Genomic DNA, 27,003 nt, shown 5'->3' with positions numbered 1-27,003 from the left:
TCGATCAGCCTGCAGTGCTCTCTCGCCGAGTCGCGAACGGATCTCAACGCGTATTGATCTGCGGCCGCGCCGGCCCGACGGCGAGGGGTCACTTTTTGGGCCGGCCGCGGCGCGGGGCGGACGGTGCGTGGCGCCGCCGGCGGCGTGCCGTGCGTGAGAGCTGCGACCGGACACGGCGAGCGCGAGCTGCACGGCCGGCGGGCGGCGCCGAGACCAGCGGCGGCGGCGGCGGCCACGCCGAGTTGGCCCGGCCGGACCACCATGTTGGAGCGCCGGACGGCGGCGGTGGCGGCGGCGGCGGTGGCGGCGGGCGGCCCCGGCGCGCCAGCCCCAGTTGGCCGGCCGACAGCGGTCGTGCGCTGAGCGCGCTCTCTCGTGTGGCGTGCTGCGTGAGGACAGGACCGGCCGGCTCGCGCCGTCCGGCTGTCGGTGTGTGACCGTGTCGACGACGGCCGTCTCTGCCCAGCCCCCGTGGCTTTGGATGATTGCGGGGGTGAGTAGAGTGGCCAAAGCCGCCAGATGAAAGAGCAAAACACGCAGAGTGGGAAGCCAAGTCCCAGTGAGACGACGCCATTCTATTTTCCCCTCCCACATTCAATAGGTTTTCATGTTTTTTCTACTTACATTTAAGTTGATTATCGCATTGATTGTGCTATTTAAAGGACAATTGTCTAATGGTGATTGACGCCATTGAACCAGGATGCAGCTTTATAATACAGAAGGGAGAAGGCTCGCCTCAAATATGCACAGAACGGGCTGACCATTGACTACTTTTGCCCTTCATGACGGATTGACAAAAGCCCGTGATGTGGTCGGTGGTCTTTCCATCGCCGCCATTTTTATACGGTGAAAGGTGCCGAATCCGGGTGTATTCTTACTAATCCGGAGATCATTATCAGAAATACGGAGCCCTTTAGGGATTAACGATCGGCTGCCTGATCGGAATTCGACACTGAGTCAGTAGCGACCGCTTGCGTACTGGATGCCTGTCATGACGATGTCGCCTTCGAATGTCACCTTTCTTACTCCCACACTTTTTACATGGATGTCGCTGGACGTCAATTCGTGGGAGCTGTGGGAAAGCTGTCACCTCAGCATATGAGCGAGCCTTTTTTGGGAGGATTTGATGGAATGATGATGACCGTCATTATAAGTGCGCGTATCTCCACTGACGCGTTGCTGTGGTGTAACTACCGATGACTAATGTTCCCCTAGTGTAATGTTTGGACTGACTTCAGCCCGCGTAGGTGCCCTGTGAATGAGGCTGGTTCTCGTTAGGTGATGCAGGTATTTCGGCTTCGCTTTACAATTTCCACCTGGCGACTTTGACGTTAATTAGCTCAGGGTTTGAAATTAGTTGTTAATTAAATAACGATGATGGAGACGGGAGACCCATAAGTCATAATTTTTACATGTTCTACGCCATATTTAGGCATGTTGACGATCCATATTGGGCTACTGAGTGTCTTTCGAGGAGTTAAACGAATATTACAGTTGGAAAATTTATATTTTAAACCGTTTACTGTGCGCGGTTGTACACATCCGGAAGCCTAACCAAACCATTTCCCCTTTGGATATTCGCGAGCCTTTCCAATGATGCCTAGGCGCCAGATGCCGGTACTTTGCTTGGGAATGCTTGCTCGCAGCTGTATAAACAGGGTGATTAGGTTGTCGGCTGTGGCCGTTTTATATGAGTAATTTTCGGGCCGTGCGAACGGCGTGATGCGGCGGGCGAGGAACCCGTGCATCGCTGCGGTGGCTGCCGAGTGAGGTGGTCGGGCTGTGTGACTGCGCTGTGGTCTGTGTCACTGGGTGACTGCACTCAAAGTTCAAACCTATCTCACTGGGGGACTGTCTACAGTTGGCAGGCTGCGCGGCGGGCGTCTGAGAGTTGGCGGATGAGGACTGAAGCAGCTCGTTCACAGTCTGAGGGTATGCTGGCTGTTGGCGGATGGTTTCTGACTCCTGCTGTTGTTGGCTGTTGGTTGCCGACTGTCACTGCCGCTGATTGTCGGCTGCTGATAGTTCAGTGTTCTGCTGTCTGCTGACTGTGTTCGCTGACGGCGGCGGCTGATGGCTGCCAGCTGGGCCGGGCGGACGGCCCAGTTCCAGTGCCACCACCGCACAGTGGCCCTTTTTCAGAATTAGCACGCATAAATTCAAAATATTTTTTTCTTCTTTTGAGTAACAAGCAGTCTAATCGTGTGCAAAACATTCCAAACTATCCGATGGTGCCATTTTTACCTCCTAAAAAATAATTATCTTTGGTAAAACTGACCGCAAAATCGAAGTTTGTCGAGAGGCGCGCGGACACCACCGGCGGACCCTAAAAAGTAGGGTGAGATGAACATCAATTTGTAAGGCTTTCGGTGAGAAAATATTAAAAATGAGTGGCATGGCTGTGAAGCTGAGTTTACGTAGAAGCCCTAGAAACCACAATTTTCATTGTATAAACTTAAATAGACCACTTTTGCCGAATATTGTGGACACAATAACAGGACAATTATTAACTGGAGATGGCGGCATACATATGAAGCTTTATGTTAAGTAGCACACTCTGGAACATATCGTATTATACATCGTTCGAATCGCCGATCTCTTCTGACCATGTCCACCAAAGGGCATCGCGCCATTTTGCGCCATTTTGCTTTTACGGTGAATAACGTGAGCCAGTTCAGTCCGCGAGCGGCTGTGGCTCCTATTCGATACGACTAAGCTCATTGACCTGGCTCGAAGCTGGTGTCACCTGGTGGGCGCCTAAATGTGGCTTGACTTTTGCCATAAGATGTGCTTATTGAAATGTCATATAGGCATAACGCTGTGCTCAAGAAAAACTGTCCGATTTCTTGTCGCGTTTGATGTCCAAGCCGCACAAGTCCCGTGGTCGGCTTAAGATCTAACGTCAAAAGCGCCTATGTGTTTGTATTGTTCGCGTCGCGCTGACCTTAGTTGCTGCCCGGCCGGGGCCGATTAACGGTGGCTGGCAACAGCTGCAGATGCGGTCACGTGACGCCCTGGGGCGTCCTGGCGGTCAGTGCAGCGCGGTCGGCTGGCGGGCTCGCCACACTTGCGTTCGGAGCGGCCTGGGCCGGCGGGCGAGCCGTGCGAACGTGCGCCAAATCTTGGGCCGAGCGGCCTGTCGCTGTTGGGCCGAATCTCCTTGGGCAGTGCGTTTCTTTTCTTGTCTTTGCATTGGCAGGGAATACGTCCTTGATCACGTGGTGATGTCTTGCACCACTTTCAGGTAATGTGGGAATTAATGCGTGCTAATTCTGAAAAGGGCCACTGTGCACCGGGCGCCGGCTGACAGGTAGCCGGGAGCCGGTGCCAGGAGTCGGTGGGGCGGCCCGCCGAGACGGGCCAGCTGGCCGTCCGGCCAGGGGCGACCCGTCATCGGGGAGCCCGCCGCCACGCCCCGCCGGCCGCCCCGCTCCGGTCCGGAGCCGCCGGTGACTCAGCCGGCGCCGCTCGGCTACCCATGCACACAGCTGGGACCGCGACCTCAACCCGACCCGACCCCACCGCTGAGCAGCCCGCTCGGTACAGTACGGCCCGCTGCAGCCTTCCGTCGCCGCCGGTCTCCCTAGCTCGCCGGCCGGCCGGCCGGGCTATCGCGCTGCGCCGCCCACGCGTGCCGCTCGCCGCCCCAGTGATGCACGTCCTCGGACCGACCGGGGGTGGTCATTGTGTCCGCCGTCCGGCCGCCGTCTGCAGGGCGGAGTCGGCCGCACAGACGTGCAATTAGGCCGTTCGGACGGCATGGTGATTGTTAGGTGAGTTTATCGGGCGTTTGTTGTGCTCCAGGCGCCGGTTTGGCACCATAAGTTTGGCGGCGCTGGCGACGCCCCTGGTGGCCGCCCGCTATCGCGGTGTGTGCTCGGACGGCCACGCGGGGCGGTGCACGCCGCTACGGCGCCGCGGTGCGATACCGCCGGACGCGGCGTGGAGTCGCGCTCCGCTGGCAACAGGCCGGCCGGCGAGACGGTCAGCTTGCAGTGACGTCACCGGCCGGTCGGTATATTGACGTCACTGGTCATGGGTCGTGGAATGCCGCACAGTGGCTGCTGACTGCTGAGTGGGCTGTCATCGGTCTCTGGTTACCGAGCCGGCTACTGAGCCTGGTGGACAGCTGATGGTGACTGGTGTTGGGTGTCAACGGCTGTATAGTGGTGGGACTGGACACAGTGGCTCACCAACTGTGTGAGGTCCGTCACCAATGTCTGATCACTGATCGGTGACCGTTTGGTGACGGTTTTCCTGTATCGTGGTCACTGAGTGACCGTTTGGGTGACACCGGCCGGCCGCCCCCATTTCCCGGGGAGGGTCGCAGCTGGAACAATGCCGTGCGATGGACGCTGTTTTCCGATGACGCTGCTACCACACACTTTTACTGTCCTCAACTTTGTCTGTGGAATAACGGTGGCAAAAAAACACGGAAAATCGAGCACAGGTGAGCGCTGAGCTCCACTTTCAATCCCGGGAAGACTGGGCATCAGGGTTTATAGACCTTTGCGGTTTTATACATAGACCATTCATTAGCTGGATAGAGGTGCGGGCAGGAAAAGCTGACTCAGCTCTTTCCTAAATATGGGCGCTTGTGTCTGCCCCGTTCCTTGTTGGTAACAGCACGGGTTCCCAGAGGTGCCACGTGCTTTGTTTCGTGGTACGGCTTCATACTGAGGAGGCATGTTGATCGGATCAGCGTCACTGCCACGTAGGTTTATCTTCTACGAGCGTGGGCGCGAACCCTTTACACTAATGGTGTGAGCTGATCAGAGGAAAATAAATGGACATGTTTTGGGAAATCAGATTGCTGAGATGATCAGAGGAAAACAATGGACATGATCAAAGCATTCTTTGATCATGTGCAGTGCCATAAACAACGGTTGCATAATTTATCATCTTGAGCTTCGCTTGAGAACTGAGTTCATACCAGGTTTGGGATTATTTGTTTATAATGGACAGTACGTTATGTGCTGGTGCAGTTTTCGTGTGCCTGTACTGGAACGTTGATGATAGCCTCTATCCTATCAATATCTGTCCTGCCAGTTATTGGCATTGACAGAGTTGATCCAGAAGACAAGTCTTCCTATCACTACAGTCCTGCTGTATATTCCTGCACTTATACGGTTGAACTGCCCACAATTTTCCCTTCCGATGGTTGTTTTATTTGGAAATAAATATACCGGGAACAGTTGTAGCAGATAGATGACCATGGTTTTGCTCCAACCATTTATTGATTTGCCTTATGAAACAAGTGTATGCTTCTTACGTCTTTCTTATTTCCTCACAACGTTTTGATGAATTACCAACATGACCCTTGTTATGAGCTGGTTAGATCGTCAGCATCTCAGCAATTATTAGTGTGTTTGCCAGTGCCACATCAGTTGAGGGATGTTCGGTTCAACCAGGCACGGTACTTTGCCTCGTCACCAAGTGTCACTGGACTAAATCAGTTGACTACACAGTCTGCAGCGCGATCAACAGTTATCAGCTGTTGATCGTCAGTGTATTTTCCCTTCATATCGTTGCATTTCATTGACCCTGCATATCTTCTTTTCAGATCTTTTGATGTCACTAGCATAGCTGAAAAAGGTACGTGAACGATGTATATCGTTTCTGAGTCTTCTGAAATTTTCTGGAAGCGCTGCATATTTAGTCCGGTAGCTTGCGTGCTAACGGGCGATTAACTTAACTGTTGCAAATTTCACCCCTGTGCTGCTGGTGTGACGGGAAACGGTCGCTTTGTGTGAACCTCTGGGAACAACTTGGACGGACCCGGTTCGTGCATAGGGGTCGTTTTTGTCTGTGCTTGCTGGTACATGGTCTCGTCTCATGTTCGATTGTAGATCGTTCTTGTGATTTTCCATACTCAACACCATTTTCGTTGTTCATGTAAATGAGAGACGAAAAAGGAGAAAGAAGGCGTTGTAAGTTTCATTTATCTTTTAAGGTTTCGTTTACATAACGGTTTCAACTAAACGTATTTTATATAAAAGTAATATGAATAGATTGCACTTCAATCCGATACACAGCACCTCTATAACGTCACTTATTACACCGCTCGCGTCAATCGCAACCCTGTGCCGTTGAGAGGCTGGTGCGAATCACTTGTGAGTGCCCTACGGCCGGCCATACCGTCCCGAGTCAGTGGCTTATCTCTCGTCCTTGATCCGACGCTGCGGCGCTGGGGTCGGAGGTCCGACCGAGTACGTCAACGATATCTGTAGTGGCGGTTCGTGTCATCTGAGTAGTGCCAACGGGCGGCAACGCTAGGTCTTGACATGAGTGACGTCTGACGTTTGTCTAAGATGTTACATAATGAACCGGTGGCAAATAATTCATCAGGAATTCATCAGGAGCATTGGTTTTCCTGGGCCCTTTAGACAGTTATTTGTCAAATTTAGTCTAAGTGATAATGGTTGTTCAGCCCATGCTATGCTAGAACGGCTGTTTATTTTTTTATTCATGCGTCTCTCTTCGCCTAGGCTGAACTTGTCACCTTGCTCATTGACGGTATCAAGTCGATCAACTAGTAAATGTTCAGTCGGGCTGCAGCCTCGCTTATTCATTACCTAGCAAAGTTAATTTTTTGTTTATTCAGCCTGAAAAAATCTGGGTTTCCCTCATGGCACTGTAGTAGGTATATTCTCGGATTAATTCCACACTTGCAGCTCTAATCATGCTCTTCACAGCGGAATTGTATCCTGCCCTCGAGAGTGCCCAGATGTATATCAACAATATTGCAAGGGTTGGCCTTATCTCTGCCGTTAGCTAATAGATAATGGTTAGCTAATAGACAACTTTGATCAAGTCCCCGCTATCGCGAGGTAGTACTACGACCTCTCCCCCTTCTCCCCTCCCCGTTAGCGTCGAAGACGGCGGTCGATTGTCACGCTAGCAATGTGTATAGAGCGGCCTGGTAAACAGCCGCTAGGGTCGCGGCCATCTTGGGAGTTTAGACGTGACCTGACCCGTGCCGAAGGTTCGAACCCAACATCGCGGTGCGACCGGGGAGCGGCGCCTCACCGACACCGGCAGCCCAACAGGCGATGTGTGTTTTGGCATGTTGAATATGCATCGTGGCTGCCTGGGCGAAACGGTTCTCCCCCCCCCCCCCCCTCCACCCCACCTCAAGGGAGTGGGCTGTGTTACAATCAGTTTGCGGTTTACCTAGAATGCTTGCTTTGGAAAAGATGGACCGGCTAGTCAAATTCCTATATTTGATTGCAAAGCTAATGTGTGATCCGTTTTTCCGCCACTCAGACGTAATATGACGGGCGGCCGGTGTGTGCCGCTGGTGCAGTCCTCATTGCCGTTCGCGACATCGTGTCACGCAGCTGTCGGTGCGCTGCTGGAGCGTGTCACGCACACTTGGTGTGACGCACGGCACACTGCGCCACAGTTGGGCTACACTGCGCCACAGCTCGCCACAGCACCTGCGGTTGAGCGCCGTGCTGCGGTGGGTACAATTCTGCCCCTGCCCGTGCCGAACTAACGGAAAGGCAGCGGCGACTCGAATTTCCCGGAGAGCCCGGGTCGGCCGGCACTCCGCCGAGGGCGCTCCGATGCGCCGCAGGCCCGCCGCCGGCTGATGGGTGGTCGCTTCCGATGCCGGTGAGCACGGCTGACCTGATTTCCGCCGGCCGGCTCAGGTCGATGGCGAGGTGCTGATGATGACCGGAGCGCCGGGTCAAAATTTACCGCCGTACCAGCTCGGAGAATGTCAGGGGTTATTGGGTGCTAATGCAAGTGCACCGCTCGTTTGTAGTTGAGCTGACGGGGCTTTTATGTTGCTGAATATGATTTTCGTCGCCTATTGATCATCATTTATTGAGTACAAGGCTAGGTGCTTGTTTTTCAGGTTTACTGCTGTACGTTGGTGTTTAGCCTAGCTGAAATAGTCCCTTAAATTTCCATTGGATGTTTGAACACGGTTTTGAAATTCCAAGCTGGCATATTTGACAGTGTCTTGGACCACGACATCTGGTTAGCGTAAGCCCCAGACGTCAAAGCTGAAATGAGCTCGTTCATCTTAGGGTCATGCCATCTGTCTCGCTTTGATCCGTTTTGACCCACGGAGGCGCGTTGGTATCCCGTCGGGCTTTCGCTTGTTTTCCATACTGTCGGCGTACGTCATTTGCGTTCCCACAGCAGCTGACGCCGATGAGGCCTAATCATAGCGTTCGGAAAAACGCAGTCACACGCCGCTGTCTTTCTTCGCTCTAATGTGATTGGTTGGGTAAGCTTAGTTGGATAGACTGAAACATTTGACGGTTTTCCTTGCCCTCCTCCTTCCCAATAATTATGGAGTTGTATGGCTTTGAAAACTGAGCTCATCGTTGGGATCTTTTCGCTGTAATGCAGTTTTGTATGCTTCATTTCGTTCACCTTCGGTAGTGAGCAATGAACATTGAGACATCCAATAAGCATTAAGCAGACACGCCGGCAATACTTCATCTCTCAGTGTTCAAAATAGATCGATTCTTTTCGGTCGCTCGTTGAGTGGATTGTTCGTCCGTCTGTAACGGGTCGAGAACACAGGGCGTCGGCTGTGCGCGCGAGCCACTGATTGGATGGAGGGCGGCCGTCGGTCCGTGTTTCCATTGTTTATGGCGGCATCGGCGGCAGCAGTAAACATTGGTTTTGGGTCACGACCGTGGTCGCTGTGTCAGCTGAGGGCGGCGGCCGGTGAACGTCGAACGCACACGCTTGTCGAACCGATGGTTTATGCGGTGGTTGGTGTCTCCGCCGCTCACCACGCCCTGCCGGTCCCCTGGGAGCGGCTGGGGCGGGGGCGGGGAGGGAGGACTGAAACTTCAGCGATGAGAGCCCAACTCTGCAGACGCATTGATCCGGATACATTGGCGGACATGTCGTTCGCCGGCTCACCGAGGCGTGGTCGTATCCAAGTGCAGTTGCGCGGTGCAGAAACTGTATGGGGTAGTTGTAGTGACAAGTGATGGGCGATGGTGTAAGGTAGCTGCTCGGGCAGCTCTGAAACAACGGCCGTGTATCTTTGGGCGCTGGCAGCGGCAGGACTCAGTTCGTGAGCACATAGACTGCCACGACCCCACTCGGCCTGCCACGCCCACTTCACTCCGCCCTGCCCTTCAGTGGCTTCTCTGTGGCCCAGTCGGGTGCACAGCGACGCTAGGGTAGAGCTGCGGCGCGAGATTTACTTAGCATTCTCCGTACGTTACCGGTATGTGGGTTATGTATAGTTGACCGAGCCGCGATGGGGTGGGTACACGTTTTCGGCATCGGCTCAACTGCCTCACACGCCATCTTGGCTGAATATTAATGCCACAATTATGTTCTGCACTGCAAACGGGATTCAAACTTATCTGACATTGTCATGTCATCCGGCTGGCCCGAGCCGTGATGTCGGGACAAGAGCTGGCATCATTTCTTTGTCGACATTTTAAGAAATTTCCCGCTCGGGGACCGCTAAGAAAACACAGTGACTTTGTCTCCTTCATTTTGTCAATATTTTAAGCTGCTAGTTGCAGAGGCTTTAACAAATTTGTTTGCGTCAAAGTCGCACAGGCTTCAACAATTCCTATTCAGCGCTGACAGCTGCTCGGCGGCCACGGCGACTGTGCGGGCTGCTCCTTATTTTCGATCGGCTGCCCCAGAAGGGTGATTGCCTCCTGTGTGCGGCGGCGGCCGAGTGTGACAGTCCGCCTCCGCTGCCTCCGCCCGCCGGCGGAATGCGGACGTCGCTCTGATGAGCGGTATCCGGCGACGGCCAGACACTGCCCTTCACCGTGAAGTCGGCGTCATCGGCGCCGGCCAGCTCTGTTTGCCTTGGCCGCCGCTCCGGCCGGCCTGCAACGGAACACCGGCCGTGCCAAACGGCGGCGCCCGGTCCCCGTCCGTCCGGTCCCGGACGGACGGGGTGTACCGTCACGTGACTGTTGACGGCCTGGTGTGTCAGTGTCATGTGAGCAGGTGACGAGCGGGCCCCGTGTCGCTGATGCAAATAGAGCACATCGTGACTGTTATCGTCTGCCTCCCCGGACGACAGCAGAGCGTCACATCCAGGGCTTCCTATCTATGCTCGCGTCAGCACCGCTCGTCCCGGCGGCGTCCCGGCGGCGCTGTGGCCGGATAGCTCGTCGTGCTGACGTCTTCACCTCCGGCCCAGCGGTGGTTAGCCGGCCAGCGGTGGCATCGGCGAAATCACCATCTGGGGCCGGGTCAAATGTCGGCCGCGGTTATGCCGGTTATTATCGTAAAACCGGAGCGCGGCGGGTCGACCTCGGTCGGCTGGATACGAGTGTCGGGGGGCGGCCGGGTCGGGCCGAGTGAGAGGGCAGACTGGCGAGGCGGGCGGGTCGTTGGGCCGGCCGGGATGGAGCCGCCCGCTGTGTTACTGGGCTGAAGTGAGAAAGCTGAGGTGAGCGGGCTGTGATAGCAGGGAGAGGTGGTGGTGTGGAAGGATTTGTGTGGTGGAAGGGCCGCGGCTGTGGTGGGAGACGGTTGCATTTGCCTGTGGTTTTGCGGGCGCATGTAAATCAGAAATTGCAAATGAGAAGGCGAGCACACTCACTCGCGGGCTGATAGTGGTGCATAGTGGGGTCTCAGAAACTCTCAGGGAGAGAGTAGGGAGGAGAGAGGCCCGCGGCCTGGGGCTGGATTTGGCAGCTCTCGGCGGCGCTGATGTGTGCCGGCCGGCGCGGTGTCGTGATTAGAGGGGGCGGACCGGGCCCCGACCGGCCTGGTGGGCTGCCAACGGCCGACCGCCGGCCGACCGCCGCCGCAGACCCGCTGAAAACGGTTTGCCGTAAGGTGCGGATTAGACAGGCCAAACCGCAGGGCTCCGAAAAGTGGTGAGATTGTGTCACATAACTGACAGATACGAGACTGAGTTTTCTCTAGGCCAAATATTGTATGTTTTTATTCATGAGTTTGACTGGCCGTGGACGTGCGGCAGAAACAAACGAAAAGTCACGGACGTGATTTAACAGCACATCTGTCATTGTCGGCCGACGCACGGCGCTACGTTTCCTCTCTGTGGAGCGGGTATAAATCACAAGTGGCTGATTGAGACGTGCGGTCTGTGTGCGGTCAGTGGGCGGGGTCGGCGGCCGCGGCGCCGACTGGAAGTGGCCGCGGTGTGTGCGGCAGGGAGCCGGGTCGGCAGGTCGCGGACGGGTCAGCCGGTCTGCCCTGCTACTTTCACACCCTCCGCTGCCGTAGCGGCAGTAGCCGTCGGCAGTCCCTGCTCCCGGCTGGTCCTGTGTGCCAGCCACAGGTCACGTCACCATCCGTGACGACGGTAACACGCCGGGGCGTCCGTCACCGGCCATTGTCGCCACTGTGTGCCTGATGGCGTCCCACTGCCACTCGGTGGGTGGGGAACACACGTGTCAGGGCCGCCGGGACGCGGCGAGGGGCGCGGCCGCGCCGGCGGACGGAATGGAGAGGATAGGCGAGACCGAGTGGGATGGAGCGGGACAGACAAGACAAGATCGAGACGGAGAGAGATGGACGCGTCCGTAACGGGCCCGGGCCGGCCCGGATAGCGCGCGGGGCGGGCCGCCGGAACGAACGGATGGCTGATGGCGAGCATTGAACGCGGCCAGTGGCGGAGAAGCGAGGAGCAGGAAGAAGCAGTGACGAAGGAAAGCGAGTTACAAATCAATGTAAAGGACGGAGAAATAGTGGTGTGACAGTAAAGCAGGAAGTTTGTGACAACTTCAAATGAGCATCCCGCTGGGCGCTGTTCAGTAGAGTCAGTCGCCTATTGGAAAATGGTTGGTATGATGTTGGGGAATCACTAGAGCAGAACATTGACGACCGTTGCCAGTACTGCCTTTCCAGCGCGGCCTTGCCAATGCGGCTGGCCGGCTCATTAGCCTGTAGCGGCGACTGGTTGAATCACGTTTCATCTGGACCGCCGCACCGCGTTAGTCAGACAACTAACGAGCTGCGAGGTCTGATGGGTCGGCCAGGGTCGTACCGACGAGCCGTGCAGCTCGTGACCCGACCCCGCTGAGGTCGTGCCGGACCGGCGCGCCGTGCGCTGACTGCAGCCCAGCGCTCCAATCCGGCCCGGCTCGGCCTAGTCCAGCCCCACAGTCAGTGCCCCGTGTGGCGGGTGAAATATGCATATCGTGCTGAAGGCTTCGTAGCGCATCTTCTCTGGGTTTAATATCGCCGACCTGCTTGTGCTCGACTCTGGGTGGCAGTTACATCAGCTGAGGGCCATCTTCAGATTCGCTCGTTGCGTCTTCCTGTGCCTTCCAGCCTGCAGTGATCCTCGGCGAACTCATGCATGTCGACCTCGGCAATTACTGCCGAACCTGGGCCGGGGAGGCCGCAGCTGCAGCCGGCCGGCCCGCCGTGCACCGTCCGATGTCAGAGGGGCGGCAGCGCGGTGTTACGAGCGCCGGAGCGGGGCCACTCCTCACTCGTCGACCCGCCCCGCTGCGGTGCTCGTGCGTTTACTATGGCCTGTTCATTGCACCTTTTACGACGCGCTCCACTGATCTTATCTGGCGTCGGAAGAATGTAGCCCGTGTAAACAATTCATCTGATCGCGCGTAAACCAGCGTACGCTCTGACGTTGAGCCTGAAACACGGACGCTGTTGGGTTCCTTAGAGGGTGATCAAGCGCACAGACATGCGCTCAGATTGCGATGTTCTTGAAGAAACTAGCCCTCACCATCAATGTTTCTCGATCGTTTGACGGTGCTTTACACTTGTTGGACCACCCAACGAGCCCGCACAGTTGTGCTGAGTCGAATTCAGTAACCTTGACTTTCGCCCCGGCCGGAAGTTTGACCTACCTCCGCCGCTGTGTCGGCTCGAGTCCGTGTAACTAGCGGCTGTTGCAGCTGGACGGGAAGCTGGGTGGTCGACTGGCTGGGCAGCAAGACGGTGGCCTCCGCCACCCACGGAGCCTGACCGTACCGGTGACCTGCAGTCTGCACGAACCCGTTCCACCTCCGTCCGACCTCTGTTCCGCCCCTTTGCCTCCGTCCCGCTAAAGGCGACAGTGTAGAACAATCAACCGCCTACGACCGCTGGTAGTCGGCCCTTGAGCGGCAGCGCAGTTAGCCGCCGAGACTGTCCCGTGCAGATCCCTATCTGGTCCAACCCATCGACAGCGGCATCCTGTCGGTCGAGCCCGCGCCAGAGTACACAGGACATGACTCACCAAGTGACTGGAGAGCATTCTTTGGTGGCCTGCCCACTGTTTGCCGCCGACAGACTGCTCCATTTTACCAAGGGCACGTGTTCTGGCCGCTCAGAGAAAACCCTGGCCGTGACATCCGTGAGGCTCAGCATTGTCTTCGGGTAATTACGGAACTGGGTATTTATGGAACAATGAGCGGCTAATAGCACTCCCAGAACGCCCGCTGACTTTTTCCATTGTGTGACTGCGCGCAAAACGTCCAGCGAAGTGGCCGGGCCAGAAAGCTCCAAAGCAAATAATCAAGTAACAAAGCGGAGGCGTCTGTTCCATTCACTGGGGAATGGCGGCCGTTATTTTGTTCGTGGCCAGCTTGCGTGTGTTTGTGGCAGGTTGGGAGAGGGGAAGGAGGCGTGGGGTATCGGGGTGGAGAGCGGGTAAAAGAGGATGTCAGTGGAAGGCGGCTGGCCGACGCCCCCGCCACGGCCACACATGCGATCGGCGAATAAAGCGTAATCCGCACGCGTGGTGGTAATTGCTGCAGCCCCAGTAGCGCGATAACGCCTCAGCGTGAGGTTTATTCCCCCGGATCCCAAACAATTGCTCAATTACACCGCGTTATCGCCGGCTTATTGCTCAACGTCATGGGTTGTTAGCTCTGTAATTATTCAGGTGCGCATTAGTCAAGGTCGGGACGGGTCGATCGCACGGTGAGATGATTGACGAGGTGAATTCAATCTAGTCGTCACGGTGGTAACGGGGCGCCGTGCTCCGTCGACCCGCAGCGAAACCCACACCTGCCACCGAGCGCGTCAGACGGTCATTGGCACCGCCGGACCGTGAAATGTATCACTCAGAGCGGAGGGCGGCGGGCGCCGTCACCAGCCTCCGACCGCCGGGCGGTGTCATGGCGCCCGATGACGGCCGTCATCAGGGCATGTCCGCCGCGGGTGGCGCGTCCTTGGTGCGTCATCAGACGATGCAGGGACCGAGATCAGTTGCTAGTGACGGCGGTCCCTCTCTGACGATTGGGGCCGCTCTGAGGGGTGGTTCCCCGATCAGCTCCTGCTGACGGCAGCGGCCGGGCTGGTGGTGTGACCGACCGGCCAGCCAGCCGACCGGGCGGCCCGGGTCGATACGCGGCGGCGGCGGCGGCCCCCGCCTGGCACTCTGCTCTGCCGCGCGCTCTCACACGCTCTTGACCGACATTCCACCCGGGCGGCCATGGGCACGGAGCAGCCAGCGGCCGCCAGACGTCAGTCGCCCTGAGCAGGGTCAGGGCAGGGATCAGGGCGCACAGCGATCGCTCACAGAATGACCATCGGCCACCCTCAGCCAGTTGGCGTGTATGGTTTTACCATTAGTGCGCGCCGATTGTTTCGTAAGTCTCGTGCGCCTTTTGCTTGGCGTTGAAAAAGATGTACGCGGTCTGAATGAGAAGTTACTCATTGTCTACCTTAACTACTGGGTGTAGATCTTCAATGGGAGGCATTTACACTAATGCAATTGCCATTTCCAACCGCGTAGATGTGATGGAAACTTACCTTGTGGTGTTGATCAACTTGCCAAGCTTTAGGCTCGAAGGCAGATTTTCATATGATGTTCATGTTTCGTGAACAGTGAACACTAGTGGATTCTCGCTAATATGCATTGTACACTATGTGTCTGATGCTGTCGCGTTCTCCTCTAGGCTGTGCTTGTAACAAAAGTGCCGACAGTGGCTGCGCTGTTGGTATTGGCAGAGACGGTTAACGACGGTGGTCGTAGAGGCGCTGCCATACAGGGTGCGGCTGTTCCCCGCCGTTCGCCCGGGCCGTCTGGCTGAGCCGCCGGTATATTCGTCGTCGAGACGAGCGCCGCACAGCCGCGCCATGAGCACTTGGCGGCGGGAAGACGGTGATTTAGCTGGCCCGCCGGCGACGAAATTAGTCCCCGGCCGCCGCCTCCGCCGCCGTCGTCTCCATCTGCGCTGCCACCGGTGCGCCCACTGACACCGGCTGCGGCAGGCTCCCCGGTGACCTGCCGCAGCTGGTGGGGACCGTGGGTCGCGCGCGACGCGACGCGGCGCGGTGTAGGGCTGACCTGAGGCGGCGGACCGGGCCGGGCCGGCGGGGAGGGCGCCTGTTGCCGAGCCAGTCGAGCTGCAGCAGCCGGCGCGGTGTCGACCGGCCTCTGGCGGCCTGTCCGTTCAGCCGCCGCTGCCGCCGCCAACGGCGACCGAAATAGCACGCCGGCGACCGTCGTCGGCGTCGGCGTCGGCGTCGGCCGGCGCGCTCTGTCTCTCACCCACCCTTTCCTCGCTTTCAGACGCAGCCGCGAGGTTCCGGGGCCCCGATGAGCAGACGCGGCTCGGACCCAAGGTGAGCAGTGCTGCCGGAGGTGTGTGAGTGTGAGTGAGTGAGGGCGGGCTGCGCGTGCCTCCCCGCCGGGCCCACTGTGCACTGTGCAGTGAGCTGTGTGTGAGCCGCCGACCGGCCGCGCGCGGTGCGCCTGGGCGGACGGCGCGCTGAGCGCCGTGCTGAAGGTGGGTGTCAGTGTGTGCGGGTGTGAGAGTGTACCGCTGTGGAGGGCGGCGCCGCCGCACGCCGACCCTGCTGTGCCCGGTATGTGGCCGGCCCGAGTGCAGTGTGGGCGCCGTCGCCGCCGGCCAGCCGACCGCCGTCCGCTGCTGCCTCGGCTGCTGCTGGCGAATCGATACGAACGGCGTGGCGCGATGGTCGTCCCGCGCAGCCGGCGGCGCCGGCCCGGCCGCCGTCGGCCGCTCGTCGGCACGTGAGGTGTCGCCAGCTGTGGTGTCAGGGTTACCCGGGCCGGCGCCGGCTGCGGCGGCCGTCCGTATGGCCCTGTCGGTCCCGACAGTGGTTGGGGACGCCGTGACTCGCAGGCGTCTGTCGCCGTTTCGAGTCGTTGGGAATGCGTGGGCGGGGCCGGCCGATCGAGAGAGTCATACGTGGCACGGCACCGCCCACCGGGGCGTGGCGACCGCGCCGGGCGCTCTATGCACCGGGCTACATAAGACCAGCGCGCTATTCTACATCGCTGTAATGCCACCCTTGTTGTGTCGAAGGCGCTAAGTGGCTACTGCCAATTACCGCTTAGCGAGAACAACCTCAAGTGGGCTGTTTGCTGTAGGTCGGCAGTCCTGGAGTGGGCATAGGGACGTCAGAAAAAGGGTAACGCGATACCAGTCAGCTTGGGACAATGATTCGCAAGCCGTCAGAAAAACGCGGTGCGTGGGTGAACACTTGTGCGCCCGTCTCGCGACACGCCGCAAATCGTCCATCCCAGCTGTCGCTCTGTCGTGGGGGCGGCGACGCTGCCAAGTAGGACGCCATTTGGCACGTCAGGACGGCGATTGTCTGCCGCTCGGCGTCCGACGGTGCGCTCGTGAAATGTTTGCAACAGGCGCATTGCGGTTACGGCTGGCGGCGCCCGGGCGGAACACCCATCCCGGCGGCGGCGGCGGTGGTGTCTATATCGGCGGCGCGGCGGTGCGGTACCGGCGCCGGCGGCGCCGGCGGTGCGCACCGTTGCAGATCTGGCACGGGGTCAGGCTCGGCCGCAGACGGCGCGGGGCCGGCGCAAGAAATGGACCTCTAAACAGGCCGAGAGGGATCGGCGCGTCCGGTCCCGTCTCAGGGACGGCCGCTGCCGTGAGCCGTGAGTCCGAAATAGCCGCACACTCGGACACGGGCCATGAAATTTATGTTTTAGTGTTTGTTAATTTTATCACGACACGAGTGAGCCTCGGTAGCGGCCGGCGGCTGCCGCCGGCGCCGTATTCCGGCCACGACCGGACGTGTGCGGCGCCGCGAAATTGCTGCACAACGTCTAAAGCCGAGCGGGATGACCATCACGGATCGGCGCGCCCCAAAACTCAATCATCATTGGCGTAACTGCGCCGGGGGCGCGCCGGCCGATCGCGGCCCAATTGGCCCGATTGGCCCACCGCTAATGCTGGAATCGTACATGGGTGAAAGTCGCTCGCCACGCGGTGGGCCTTTCACGGAGCTGGCCGGTCCGTGACGGGGCGAACGGAGGGAAGGGGAAGAGGTGCCGACACGGGCACAGTCTCGTGTGTTGTTCTGTGCCGTGTGTTGTGACGTTCGTCATTGTGTTGTGCTGTGATGGTAGGCACACTGCCAGCCTGTCCCTCTGTGTATTACCGGGCGTTTTGTCGTGTTGTGCTGTGAAGGTATGCGTGGCTCCGACAGTGGCTAAATAAACTGAGGCCGATCAATTCCCCCTGGGGCGCTGACATATTGTTTTTGTTGCTTCATTTTCATGTTTAGTTGATACATTTGCTTTTTCGAAACACATTTGATATATAGCTACCTATATTCTTAAGCATTGAGTTAGTGCACTGCTTATGCGATTATGTGGGTTATGTTTCATTGTATTTCATTGTTGCGGCTAACCAGTGCTCAATTCAGGATACTTACGTGTTGATGGCTCCGTTTTTACCATTTCGTGCTCGCCACGAATTACGGCTGACGTGCCGGCCTCAAAAGCTTCCGTGGGTATTTTCTGTCGACTGTCTGTGCAGGGGCAGTCTCAGACACGTCAGCCGTCGTGAACTCATCGCTCGATGGACGTGAAAGATAACGCGGCTCGGCTCATGACGCAGCATGACTGTTGCGTGACTTGCGCAGGTTTCCTTTCATTCATCATGTGAGCATTTAATGGCCGGGCCGGTTGGTGGCTGACCTGACCCCAGATCAACGAGATATGTAAGCCTTGCCCGCCTATCTTTCCGACATGACACGGTGAACCCCTGTGGTTTGATGCTGTACGAAGGGAAGGCTGCGCTGGGACGTTTGGCCTCCCCTCGCTGACTCACTATAGCGTTGTAGGTTTGGTGGTAGTAGGTATTGATATTACCGTATCGGTACCGATTCATTTGCGATTGTTCGTTGCGGGGACGATCCCGTGGCTGTCATTCGATCTACTACTTCAGATAAGATGGACCAAGATTGCCGACCTGAATGCCTTTGCGATTTGCACGGGTCTCATCAACACATCCAACCTACGTACTCTGAAGTCAATGAGCTGTTCTGGCTGCCAAAAGAAACAAACGAGCGCAATTGATAGCGGGTCCGATCTATTGCGGAGAGCTTTATCATGCCGGTGGTTGACAAGCAACAACTCGTGATAATACATTTAGTCACGGCTTATGCGGTCGATAAGGAAGACTAGGGTGTAAATCTCTGGCGTATTGCCTCGGCGGCCGTAAAGATACCGATCGCTGCTGTGCGGATCTCGGGTTTGTGCAGCGTGACTTCACTGCGACACCCGCGACTATAATTAGCCGGTAATGATGGTATTGGGCGGCGTGTGTCGTGTATGCGCTGCATACTGAGCAGCGTGCTCGGGCCGCCGTCTCTCGGATTTGCCTGCAGTCTGTGGAGAACCGGTCTCCACCCGAACCCCGTGCCCTCCGTATACCCCGGCTCCTACAGCCGTGTTCAGTTCGCGTCCTAGGATGGCTCAATTTGCCCGGCTCTGTGCCCCTTCCGTTTGATTGGGAGGTAATAGGAATTGAGAGGCGAGAACAACTTAGTTCTAAGAAAATGAAAGCAAGGCAGTTCCCTGGCAAATTGATGTCAATAGCCCAATTGCGAGAGATGGCATCATAATGCAAACATGTCATAGTTCTTGACTTACCTACTTTGAGATGATGAAAAACTTTTTTTTGTTAATTGTATGCTTCTGTCGGTAGTCGGGCTAAATTTGCGTGACCAATTTGACATTTTTCACATATGATGCTCTTTCCGCTCATCGCCTTTTAAACTTAGAAGGGTGAGCAAAGTTGGAGTTACCGTCGCGTGCTCGGAAATGAATCCATTCATTCTGCTGCTCATGAGTCAGTCCCCAAAAGTGTGGTGTCATATCCTTTCGGGATGTCCATGCTCAGCAACGGGTTGCTATGTGAACCGCGGCCCTAATGGAGGCGCCAAACCAGCTGATTTGTGCTCTTACCTGTCTTGTTGAGTGGTTGCTTGCTCATAAGTCGATAGGCATCACTCAGACCGACGAATTTCACAAATGGACTTTGAGCGTCACAGTTGAGACGTCTCGAATGTGGCACCGTCACGGATGTGTGTAAATAGTGCTGGATGGCACGCTGGCTGGCATACCAAATAAAGAGAGTGGAATTTGTCGTATTTGGCGTCTAAGTGCCGATCTAACTTGTGGTTATTTACTGAGTACACCGCTCACGAAGCCACGATGTCGAGACGCCTGTTGGATGACTGTATTTGACTATTATATGACCGGTGGGTCAGTTTGCTTTCGACTTTAGCGACAAGGGTTGTTATGTGATGAAAAGTGCCTGTTGTCCTCGGGACTTTTCTCGATGGGCATGCAATATGCATGTTACATATATACCAGTGGTGGATTGGCATTAATTTCAGATTCGGACCGGTGGAGTTTATGCCAGGTTGGGCCTTTCTTCAGTGAGAGGTCTGGTTTGCCACAGATACTCCCGCCGTGAGGCTAATGACGCCTATTAGAGTTGACGGACTAGCGTTATTTTACTAAGCACAGCTCCCGTAACATGAAACTCGACACCATTCGCCGACTGCGGCTCATTCGAGAACAGTTACTGTGCTCTGGCGCGCCTCGTCTAATTCTGTTGACGAGTTTAATCGTCATAATTGGCTTACAGATGCGTGATTGCGAGTGACGACTGTGTAACTGGCTTATCAACACGAGTGTATAAACTTTGAGCCAATTCCGAACGTCGGCTCCTGAGATACTTTCTCCGTGACGCGGGGCTATTATTTAATTAATCAAAGAGTATATAAGGAAATTGTTTCCGGCGAGACTCTCGAAATTGCGGAGCAGCGCAGAACCCCTGGTTAGTTTTCTAGTCAAATTAAAGCTGCGTTATTGCATAAGTACATTAAGATTCGCAATCGCTTGCTTAGCTCCTTATTTAGGTGCAAAGGACTCATGTGTGTTCCGTATTGCCACTGTGTTTTATGTTCCCGAATGTCATGTAGTTGATGTACTTCAATGATACTGATGTGGGCTCATCGCACACCTGTTTCCCAGGTGTTGCCTGAAATCGTGAGGAAAACCTGAACCTCGCATATAGCCGTTTTCCTCGCTGTTCTTCCTGTCTCAGCCCAGTCACACACAGCGGGGCGGGCTGATTTCTGGTTGGGGAGGGAACTGTCATTGTCCATTATTTAGAACATCAGGCGAGCAATTGTTTCCGATGTCTGGCTCGCCTAGTTAATTTTTCAATCTAATTTGTAATTGAATGGCTACAGCATTGACGAAACTAAGAAGTTAGTTATTATGAAGAATAGTCCATTATTTTGTGAGCGCACGAAACGGCGTCACAGGAAGCGTTCTTTTCGAGCTACAGCTTCATTGACAGGTAGCGGTTTTCCTTTCATAGTAAGAACATATTTTTTACCCAGCCATTTTTCTCTGGATTGCTTGAACACTCGGCAACGAATTAACTGCAAAACCCTGGCTGGTGATGTAGCTATAATAACAGCCATGAGCAGAAACTTCACATTTTGAAGTAATTCTATTAAAATCTGACATTTCAAGTGCAAATTCTCAACGGTTCTGACGCCTTCAGATAACCATATACAGCTGGTATGCTACTTTGAATAATTTAAGCAAACATTATGTTGCAAGAGGCGAGAGTTTGCTTCTCCCGACTACCACAAACAGGCCTGCACGCATATTGTGCATGCATTATTCAAAAATATTGCATCTAAACGCCAGGGTTTGGTGCCTTTTTCCTTTGGGGCATCTGTATGCCTTAAATCGGAATGATATGATAGCTGAATGCCCATCATTGCTGCATATTTCCCTTTGGACAGTAGTATTGACCGGCGGTGCCCGTTGCCATGCTATTATACAGGGCGTTCAGGCCACCTAATCCTATATAACGTGCCCACTTTTGGAGCGGGATTGTTGAATGCTCGGGAGGATTAGCTAAAGGGCAACTGGCGTGTTTTTATCGAAATGTTATGGCCTTCATTTTAGTTAACGACCAAAGCGTTGGCGGTGACGCCGGCAGCGGCGACCGTAGCCAAAGGCCCCGCCACACGGGTGATGGCTGTAAAAACCCGACCGTTGAGCTGCGCGGCTGCATTTTAATCTCGGAGGACTTTTTGTTGGATGGCCGGTTTCACCCAGGGAAGTCGTTTACCAGATGTAGCAATCACGTTTGCTGCATTGTTTCATCCTAACTGCGGCATAAAATATGGCCCGCGGATGTGTTGTGAAGTGTATTGATGACTGCCGGCCTGCGATCTGCAGTGTCCGAGCAGCAGCCGTCAGCCTGTTGGCAGACATCAGACCGGCCGGCGCCGTCCGGCCGGCTGCGCGCGCCCGGCCCCCGTCTCGTCTCGTCCCGTCCCGTCTGCCGGCTGCCAACCGGTCTGACGGGGCGGGCGGTGGCCCGGTCGGCAAGCGAGCGAGCCGGGAAGGCTGGCTGGGCCCGTCCCGGCGGACCGGCTGGCTCAACGCCCACCGACCGACCGACCGACCGGCTAACCAGCCTGCCGAGCGACCGCTCCCGATTGTGCAGGTCGGGAGGGCCAAGGGGCGGCCGACTGGTTTGGCCGGGACACGGGCGTCGCCCAGTGGGCGCAGACTAGCCAGGTGTGGCTACTGACAGGCCACCGCCTCCCACCCGTGGGAAAGACGACCACGGTGGTCGGCGTCGGAATTCGCAGTCACCCTGTTTGATTGGGGTGCGCTCCTTTCGCCGATTGCGCTGCAGAAATGGGGAATGGGGATAGCTGTCGAGATTGACTGATTCGATGCGGTGGGCGGCCCGTCTCGGTCTCGGTTCGGACACGGTGGCTTTGTTTCGCTCCATCTGTCCGGCGGAGCGTGCTGCCGGAGTGCGGCTCGCCGCCGTCGGCCTGTTTCATCAGTGGCAGAGTGCGCACACCGCTCGGATGGAAGTCGCCGCACGTCGGTTTTCGTTGGTCATTGACAGCGAACCAGTGGCGGGCGCCGACGCCAAATATTTGGCAACGCCGGTCAACAGCGCGGCCTATTCCTGTTCGGCGCCGCTCGGCGTCGACCGGCTCGACTCTCGAGTGCTCGGTGCTCTGTGGGTATCGCTGTCCGGCCCGAGCGGGGCTCGGTGGCTGCGGAGCGACCCAGTCTGCCCCAGACAGGGATGTTTATATCACACCTCCGACCTTGCTGCCCGTGTGACACTGCGCCCGGTCGGCCTGCGTGCTGTCAGCGCCGTGCCTGACCTCGGCCGCCGGCGTACCCGCCGTGCTGCCGAAGGTCGTCGACGGCACGCGCAGCCCGCCCAAATTTGGCCACTCTGATGTTTTGCCGAGCGTGTAAGTACGTGCCAAATGTGCGGAAGCAACGCGGAACCGGTTTCGTTGGTCCTGCCTCAACAGTGCGGCGCTTGGGTCCTGTGCAATCTGGGACGAACCTTGTGTCTGTGTGTGTGTGTCTGCTGTCTGTGTTTATGTGTGTGTGATGCGTCTGTGGCCGCAGCTACTGGCGTCTACCAGCTCGATGACTGACCGGCACTTCTCCCCTTCTGTCGACAGCTAGAGGAGACACTCGTGGCCCCGCCCAATCAGCATGGCGACCATAGACGGTCGCCCGGCCCAGTATGGGGTCACCCTCAAACAGCTGCGCGAACTCATGGAGTTCCGCGGCCACGAGGCGCTCGAGCGCATCAACAGCGAGTTTGGCGGCGTGCTGGAGATCTGCAAAAAGCTCTACACGTCGCCACAGGATGGTGAGTGGCCGCTGGCGGGCTGCAGGCCAGGTAGAAGTGACTGAAAGAAAGGGGAAATGTATGGTGAGCCTCAGAGCTGAAAGTAAAACCGAAGTGTGGATATGGGAAAGCGCGGTAGTCGTTTTATTTCAATGTTTCTAAGCACGGTTGTATGTGACCTTCACACAAAGTTTGATTTCGTATACTGCTACGGCCCGGCACCATCTGTCGTATTATTCACTCTCAATGTTTGTATTACATAGCGTCCTTATCAGCCGCCGTATTGTTTCTCCACCTGTCCGGCTCCGGCCGCCCCACTGAGCCTACATGCCGTGGCGTGTAGGCTCGGATCGTGTTTACAATCGGTGCCGCCCGGGTAATTATAGATGACCTCCACAGCCGCGACCTATGACCAGTGTCCCAAAATTTGTAGATGTGGGTGGGAAACGACATCGAAATGCAAATCATTTTCCACTCTCGCCTCCAGTTTTCAAGCCCAATTTTCCACTCCCAATCCCACCGAGAAGGAGCAATTGCGGGAATGGTTGTTTTACATCTGTCACAATTGTAGATAGATTAATGTTTTTGATCATTTTCCCACTCTTTTTGGGCCTTACCTGACCGACAATTTTTACTCTCATCCTTTTTTTTGGTCAGCAATTTTCCCCTCTGACACCCAAGCAAAAATATGATTTTGGTACACTGCCTATGACATATTGAGCCTGTTGGTCAACACCGGCTATTTGGGGACCGGCCGGCCGGCAATGAGGTGGCTACTCGCCTTGTGATGTGTCATTACTCATTTACTACGAGCTCTGTGTGGGTGGAAGGACTAACGACGGTGCGTTTGGCTTTCGCAGGCTTGAGTGGGAGCCCGCAAGATCTTCAACATAGGAAAGAGAACTTCGGGTCAAATATCATCCCCCCGAAGCCGCCAAAGAAGTTCATAGAGCTGGTGTGGGAGGCTCTGCAGGACACCACACTCATCATTTTGATAATCGCCGCTATCGTATCGTTAGGTCTATCCTTCTATCACCCAGCAGAGGAGGAAGGTGAGTAACTCGCCAATCGTCGCCGATCTAACTAGTTTCATTAGCGTTCGTATGTTTTCAGCGGCACGAAATGTCAGCGGACGGTGCCGCGTTAGGGGGATGATTGGACATGACGTACTAATTGCCGAGGCGCGGTCGTATTACGCGGCATGCGAGCGCGGTGTGTGCGTGTGCCGCGTGTCAAATCGCTCATCAGGGCGCTTGTTGCCGCGCTTATGGCGGCCGCAGGCTGTTGCCGGTGGTGCGGGTCTGCGCCGCGGCTACTCGGCTATTCATGACTTCCGTCGCTGCTGACAGCGGCGGCGGCGTAGGCTAATTGAGCGAGTCTTTCCGGCGCCGCGCACTTGTCGGCCGTATACGGTGCAGTGATAAAGCTGTCTTTCTCTCTCTCCCCACTGCGGCCGCGCAGAGGAAGCAGGAGGTAAGTCCCTCCCTGATTAGTGAGTGGGGTATGTGTGGTGCCGATCTCCGCCCCAATGGTCGACCGTCCCAGACCTGTCCCGGCGTGCTTGCGACGAGTTATCGATGGTCCCCTAATCGGCCACCGGCGCGCGCAATGATGTGTCTGTTCGGGCTGTGCCGGTATCAGCGGCGGCACTGGACCGGCGGCACCGGACGCCGCTCGATGGTGCCGCGCTGTTTATAAGAGTCAGCGCTGGCCTGGCCTTCGTGCGGCATCTCCGGCCGGCCGGCCGGCTGCTCGATCGATGTCCCGAGGCGGCGGCAGCGGCGGTGGCGGTGGCAGGTCGGACCGCCGTCTGCGCGCGTCGCCGCCTCGCTCTGCGCGCGCTGCCGCCGCCGCCCGCCGCCCGCCTGGCACCAATTCTTTGCCGCTGGATGGCCGCTGGGCCGCCGGCCGGTGTACCGCATTCGGTGATTATCTTGGAAGCGCTGCGGAATCCGGTGCCGTCGCTATTTTTACGGCCGGTCCTCGGGACCTTCTCTGCCACAGAGAGCGAGAGCAGAGACTGGGGCCGGAACAGGGATAGAGTAAGGGCTGGAAGACTGGACCCGGCTGGGGAGTGGTGGGGTGTGGGTAGACGGGTATGCGTCCAGCCTGGGTCAGCAGTTAGGGCCGGCGGTGCGCCCGTCCGCCGGTCCGTCTGTCGATGGTATCGGGTGCGACACCCCGCCGTCCGCTGCCGGCCGGCCGTAATGAGCTTTCACTGGCCGGCTTCCCTCGTATGACGCCACCGGTGCCGGCGCGGGCGGCCCGGCGGCGTGCCGTGCCGTCCCTCCGACCCCGCCCTGAATTCCCCGGCGCCCGGGCATGTGGGCTGGCCGTGTGTGAGACTGACAACGTCCCTCAGCTGATTGTAATTAGCCAATTAGCTGAAAGGGTGTTGAAATATTGCTCTGTGTTTACCTCGTCCTGAATCCTGAACGTGTCCTCTGTATCCTGTCCTTTCCAGAAGGTGACCTGCCCGACTCCTACCGTCCGGACGATGACGAAGGTACTGACCCGACCGGGCGGCCCCCAGCCGACCCGCGGCGCGCCCTGATTATGATGAGCCCCGCCAGGATGAGTCGTTGTTCCGTGCCCAGCGCCGGTTTGGGGTGTAATGCCCGGACCCAAACAGGCCTCTCCGGAGTGGCCGCGAGATTAAAGTAGCGCCCCAGAGCGTTATATGTTGATGTCCATTCTGTTAACTGCTCTGACCTTTTAGGGCATTGGGTCAGTCGGTCCGTGCGCGGAAAAGTCGAGTATAGTTTGGGAATGATATTGCTGGGTGTCACGCCGTGGATAATTTTGCTGTTACGCAGAACGCCAGATTGGCTCGGCTGTTAGAAAACTTTAAACATAATCCAGCGTTTCTATGCACCACCGATCGTTACATTTCGTCGCACTTTCTGTCGCCGCCCTGTTGATTGTGACTGTTCTGACGCTCGCTGTTTCCGTTCACAGTCGTCCGGTCAGGAGGCACCGACGAATCGGAGTCGCACGCCAACTGGATTGAGGGTGTGGCCATCCTCGTGTCTGTGATAGTTGTTGTACTAGTCACTGCCTTCAACGATTGGTCGAAGGAGAAGCAGTTCCGCGGCCTCCAGAGCCGGATAGAGGGCGAGCACAAATTTTCCGTTATCCGGGGAGGCGCCGCGCACGAGATCATTGTCGGCGACATTCTTGTTGGCGACATCTGTCAGGTGAGTTACCGTCACATATCTAAGGTGTTTTATCTCCATTTGGATATAATGCCTGTGATTTATTTTCCGCTGGTGTCTCACTGCGCGGAGTGTCCGGTTTTATGGTGATGCCATTTCCGTGTTGGACACAGTGGTGTCATCACGAGTCGCTCGTGATGACGCTTACCACCGGACGCGTTAGCTGCTGTCAGTAGCCGGGCGGTCGTGGCTTCACGGACGTCAGTGCGGCGTGGGACAAAGGCTGGGGGTTGCACTGGTGCCACTGCTGACCTCACCACCGCAGTGTGTCGGCGGTGACGCGCGCCTGCACCGCTTCCGGTGGAACCGCGACACTGACGCTACTGCGCCCGGTTGCAGATCAAATATGGCGACCTGCTGCCGGCCGACGGTATTCTCATCCAGGGCAACGACATCAAGATCGACGAGTCGTCGCTCACTGGCGAGTCGGACCACGTCAAAAAGGGCGAGAAGTCGGACCCTATGCTGCTCTCAGGTAGGCTGGCTGGCTGACGTGACGCCGTTACGTAGGTGCGGACGTGTGACTATGCTCGTGACACGCCACGAGCGGAGGGGGGGGGGGGGGGAGAGAGGAATCGGGCCGACCTCACGGCACGATCGTAGGGGTACTGCAAGGTCAGTCGGCGACCATTTGCCGTCGCTATGGCCGCTTATTTGCGCGAGTTTGGTGTTCTGCGAAACGGCAGTGATACGGTTTCGATTCACGATCGACGCCGTGCTAAATTTACCAGCAGGGTTCCACTGAGTTCGCTGGGTGCCAGGTGGTCGTATGTGCTGAGTTTGGTGTTAGGTAAAGGTTAGATGGGACTTTGACCGGGACTTGGGCGCAGTCAAATGGGAAGTTGTGCGTTAAAAGGAAAAGTTGTGCGATGTTTCACTGGCTGAACGGCTGGTGGAGTTGACGGCGGTTGTTTTGC

General features: G+C 56.7%; 1 protein-coding gene across 14 annotated transcripts in view; it reads left to right on the top strand.

The window, feature by feature from the left end:
• The window catches only part of LOC122378405 (plasma membrane calcium-transporting ATPase 2-like), a 60,236-nt gene that overhangs the window by 11,426 nt on the left and 21,807 nt on the right, over positions 1–27,003 (top strand). For 9 of the 14 annotated variants that reach the window (XR_006256017.1, XR_006256019.1, XR_006256012.1 and 6 more), the window contains exons 2-8: positions 5,564–5,595; positions 15,452–15,504; positions 22,699–22,892; positions 23,732–23,923; positions 25,336–25,377; positions 25,830–26,068; positions 26,426–26,561. Coding sequence is in view for 6 of the 14 variants with exons in the window: in XM_043359425.1 (XP_043215360.1) it covers positions 22,733–22,892; positions 23,732–23,923; positions 25,336–25,377; positions 25,830–26,068; positions 26,426–26,561 (769 nt within the window). In the remaining 8 variants the exon portion in view is untranslated. Of the gene's footprint in view, positions 1–324; positions 494–5,563; positions 5,596–15,451; positions 15,505–22,698; positions 22,893–23,731; positions 23,924–24,332; positions 24,345–25,335; positions 25,378–25,829; positions 26,069–26,425; positions 26,562–27,003 lie in introns of those variants that run through there. The other 5 variants (XR_006256015.1, XR_006256018.1, XM_043359426.1 and 2 more) reach the window with 3 other exon arrangements.

Source organism: Amphibalanus amphitrite, unplaced genomic scaffold (genome assembly GCF_019059575.1).
Source record: "Amphibalanus amphitrite isolate SeventyFive unplaced genomic scaffold, NRLGWU_Aamphi_draft 000059F_arrow, whole genome shotgun sequence".
Lineage (NCBI taxonomy): Eukaryota > Metazoa > Arthropoda > Thecostraca > Balanomorpha > Balanidae > Amphibalanus > Amphibalanus amphitrite.
This window is presented reverse-complemented; position numbering and strand designations above follow the sequence as displayed.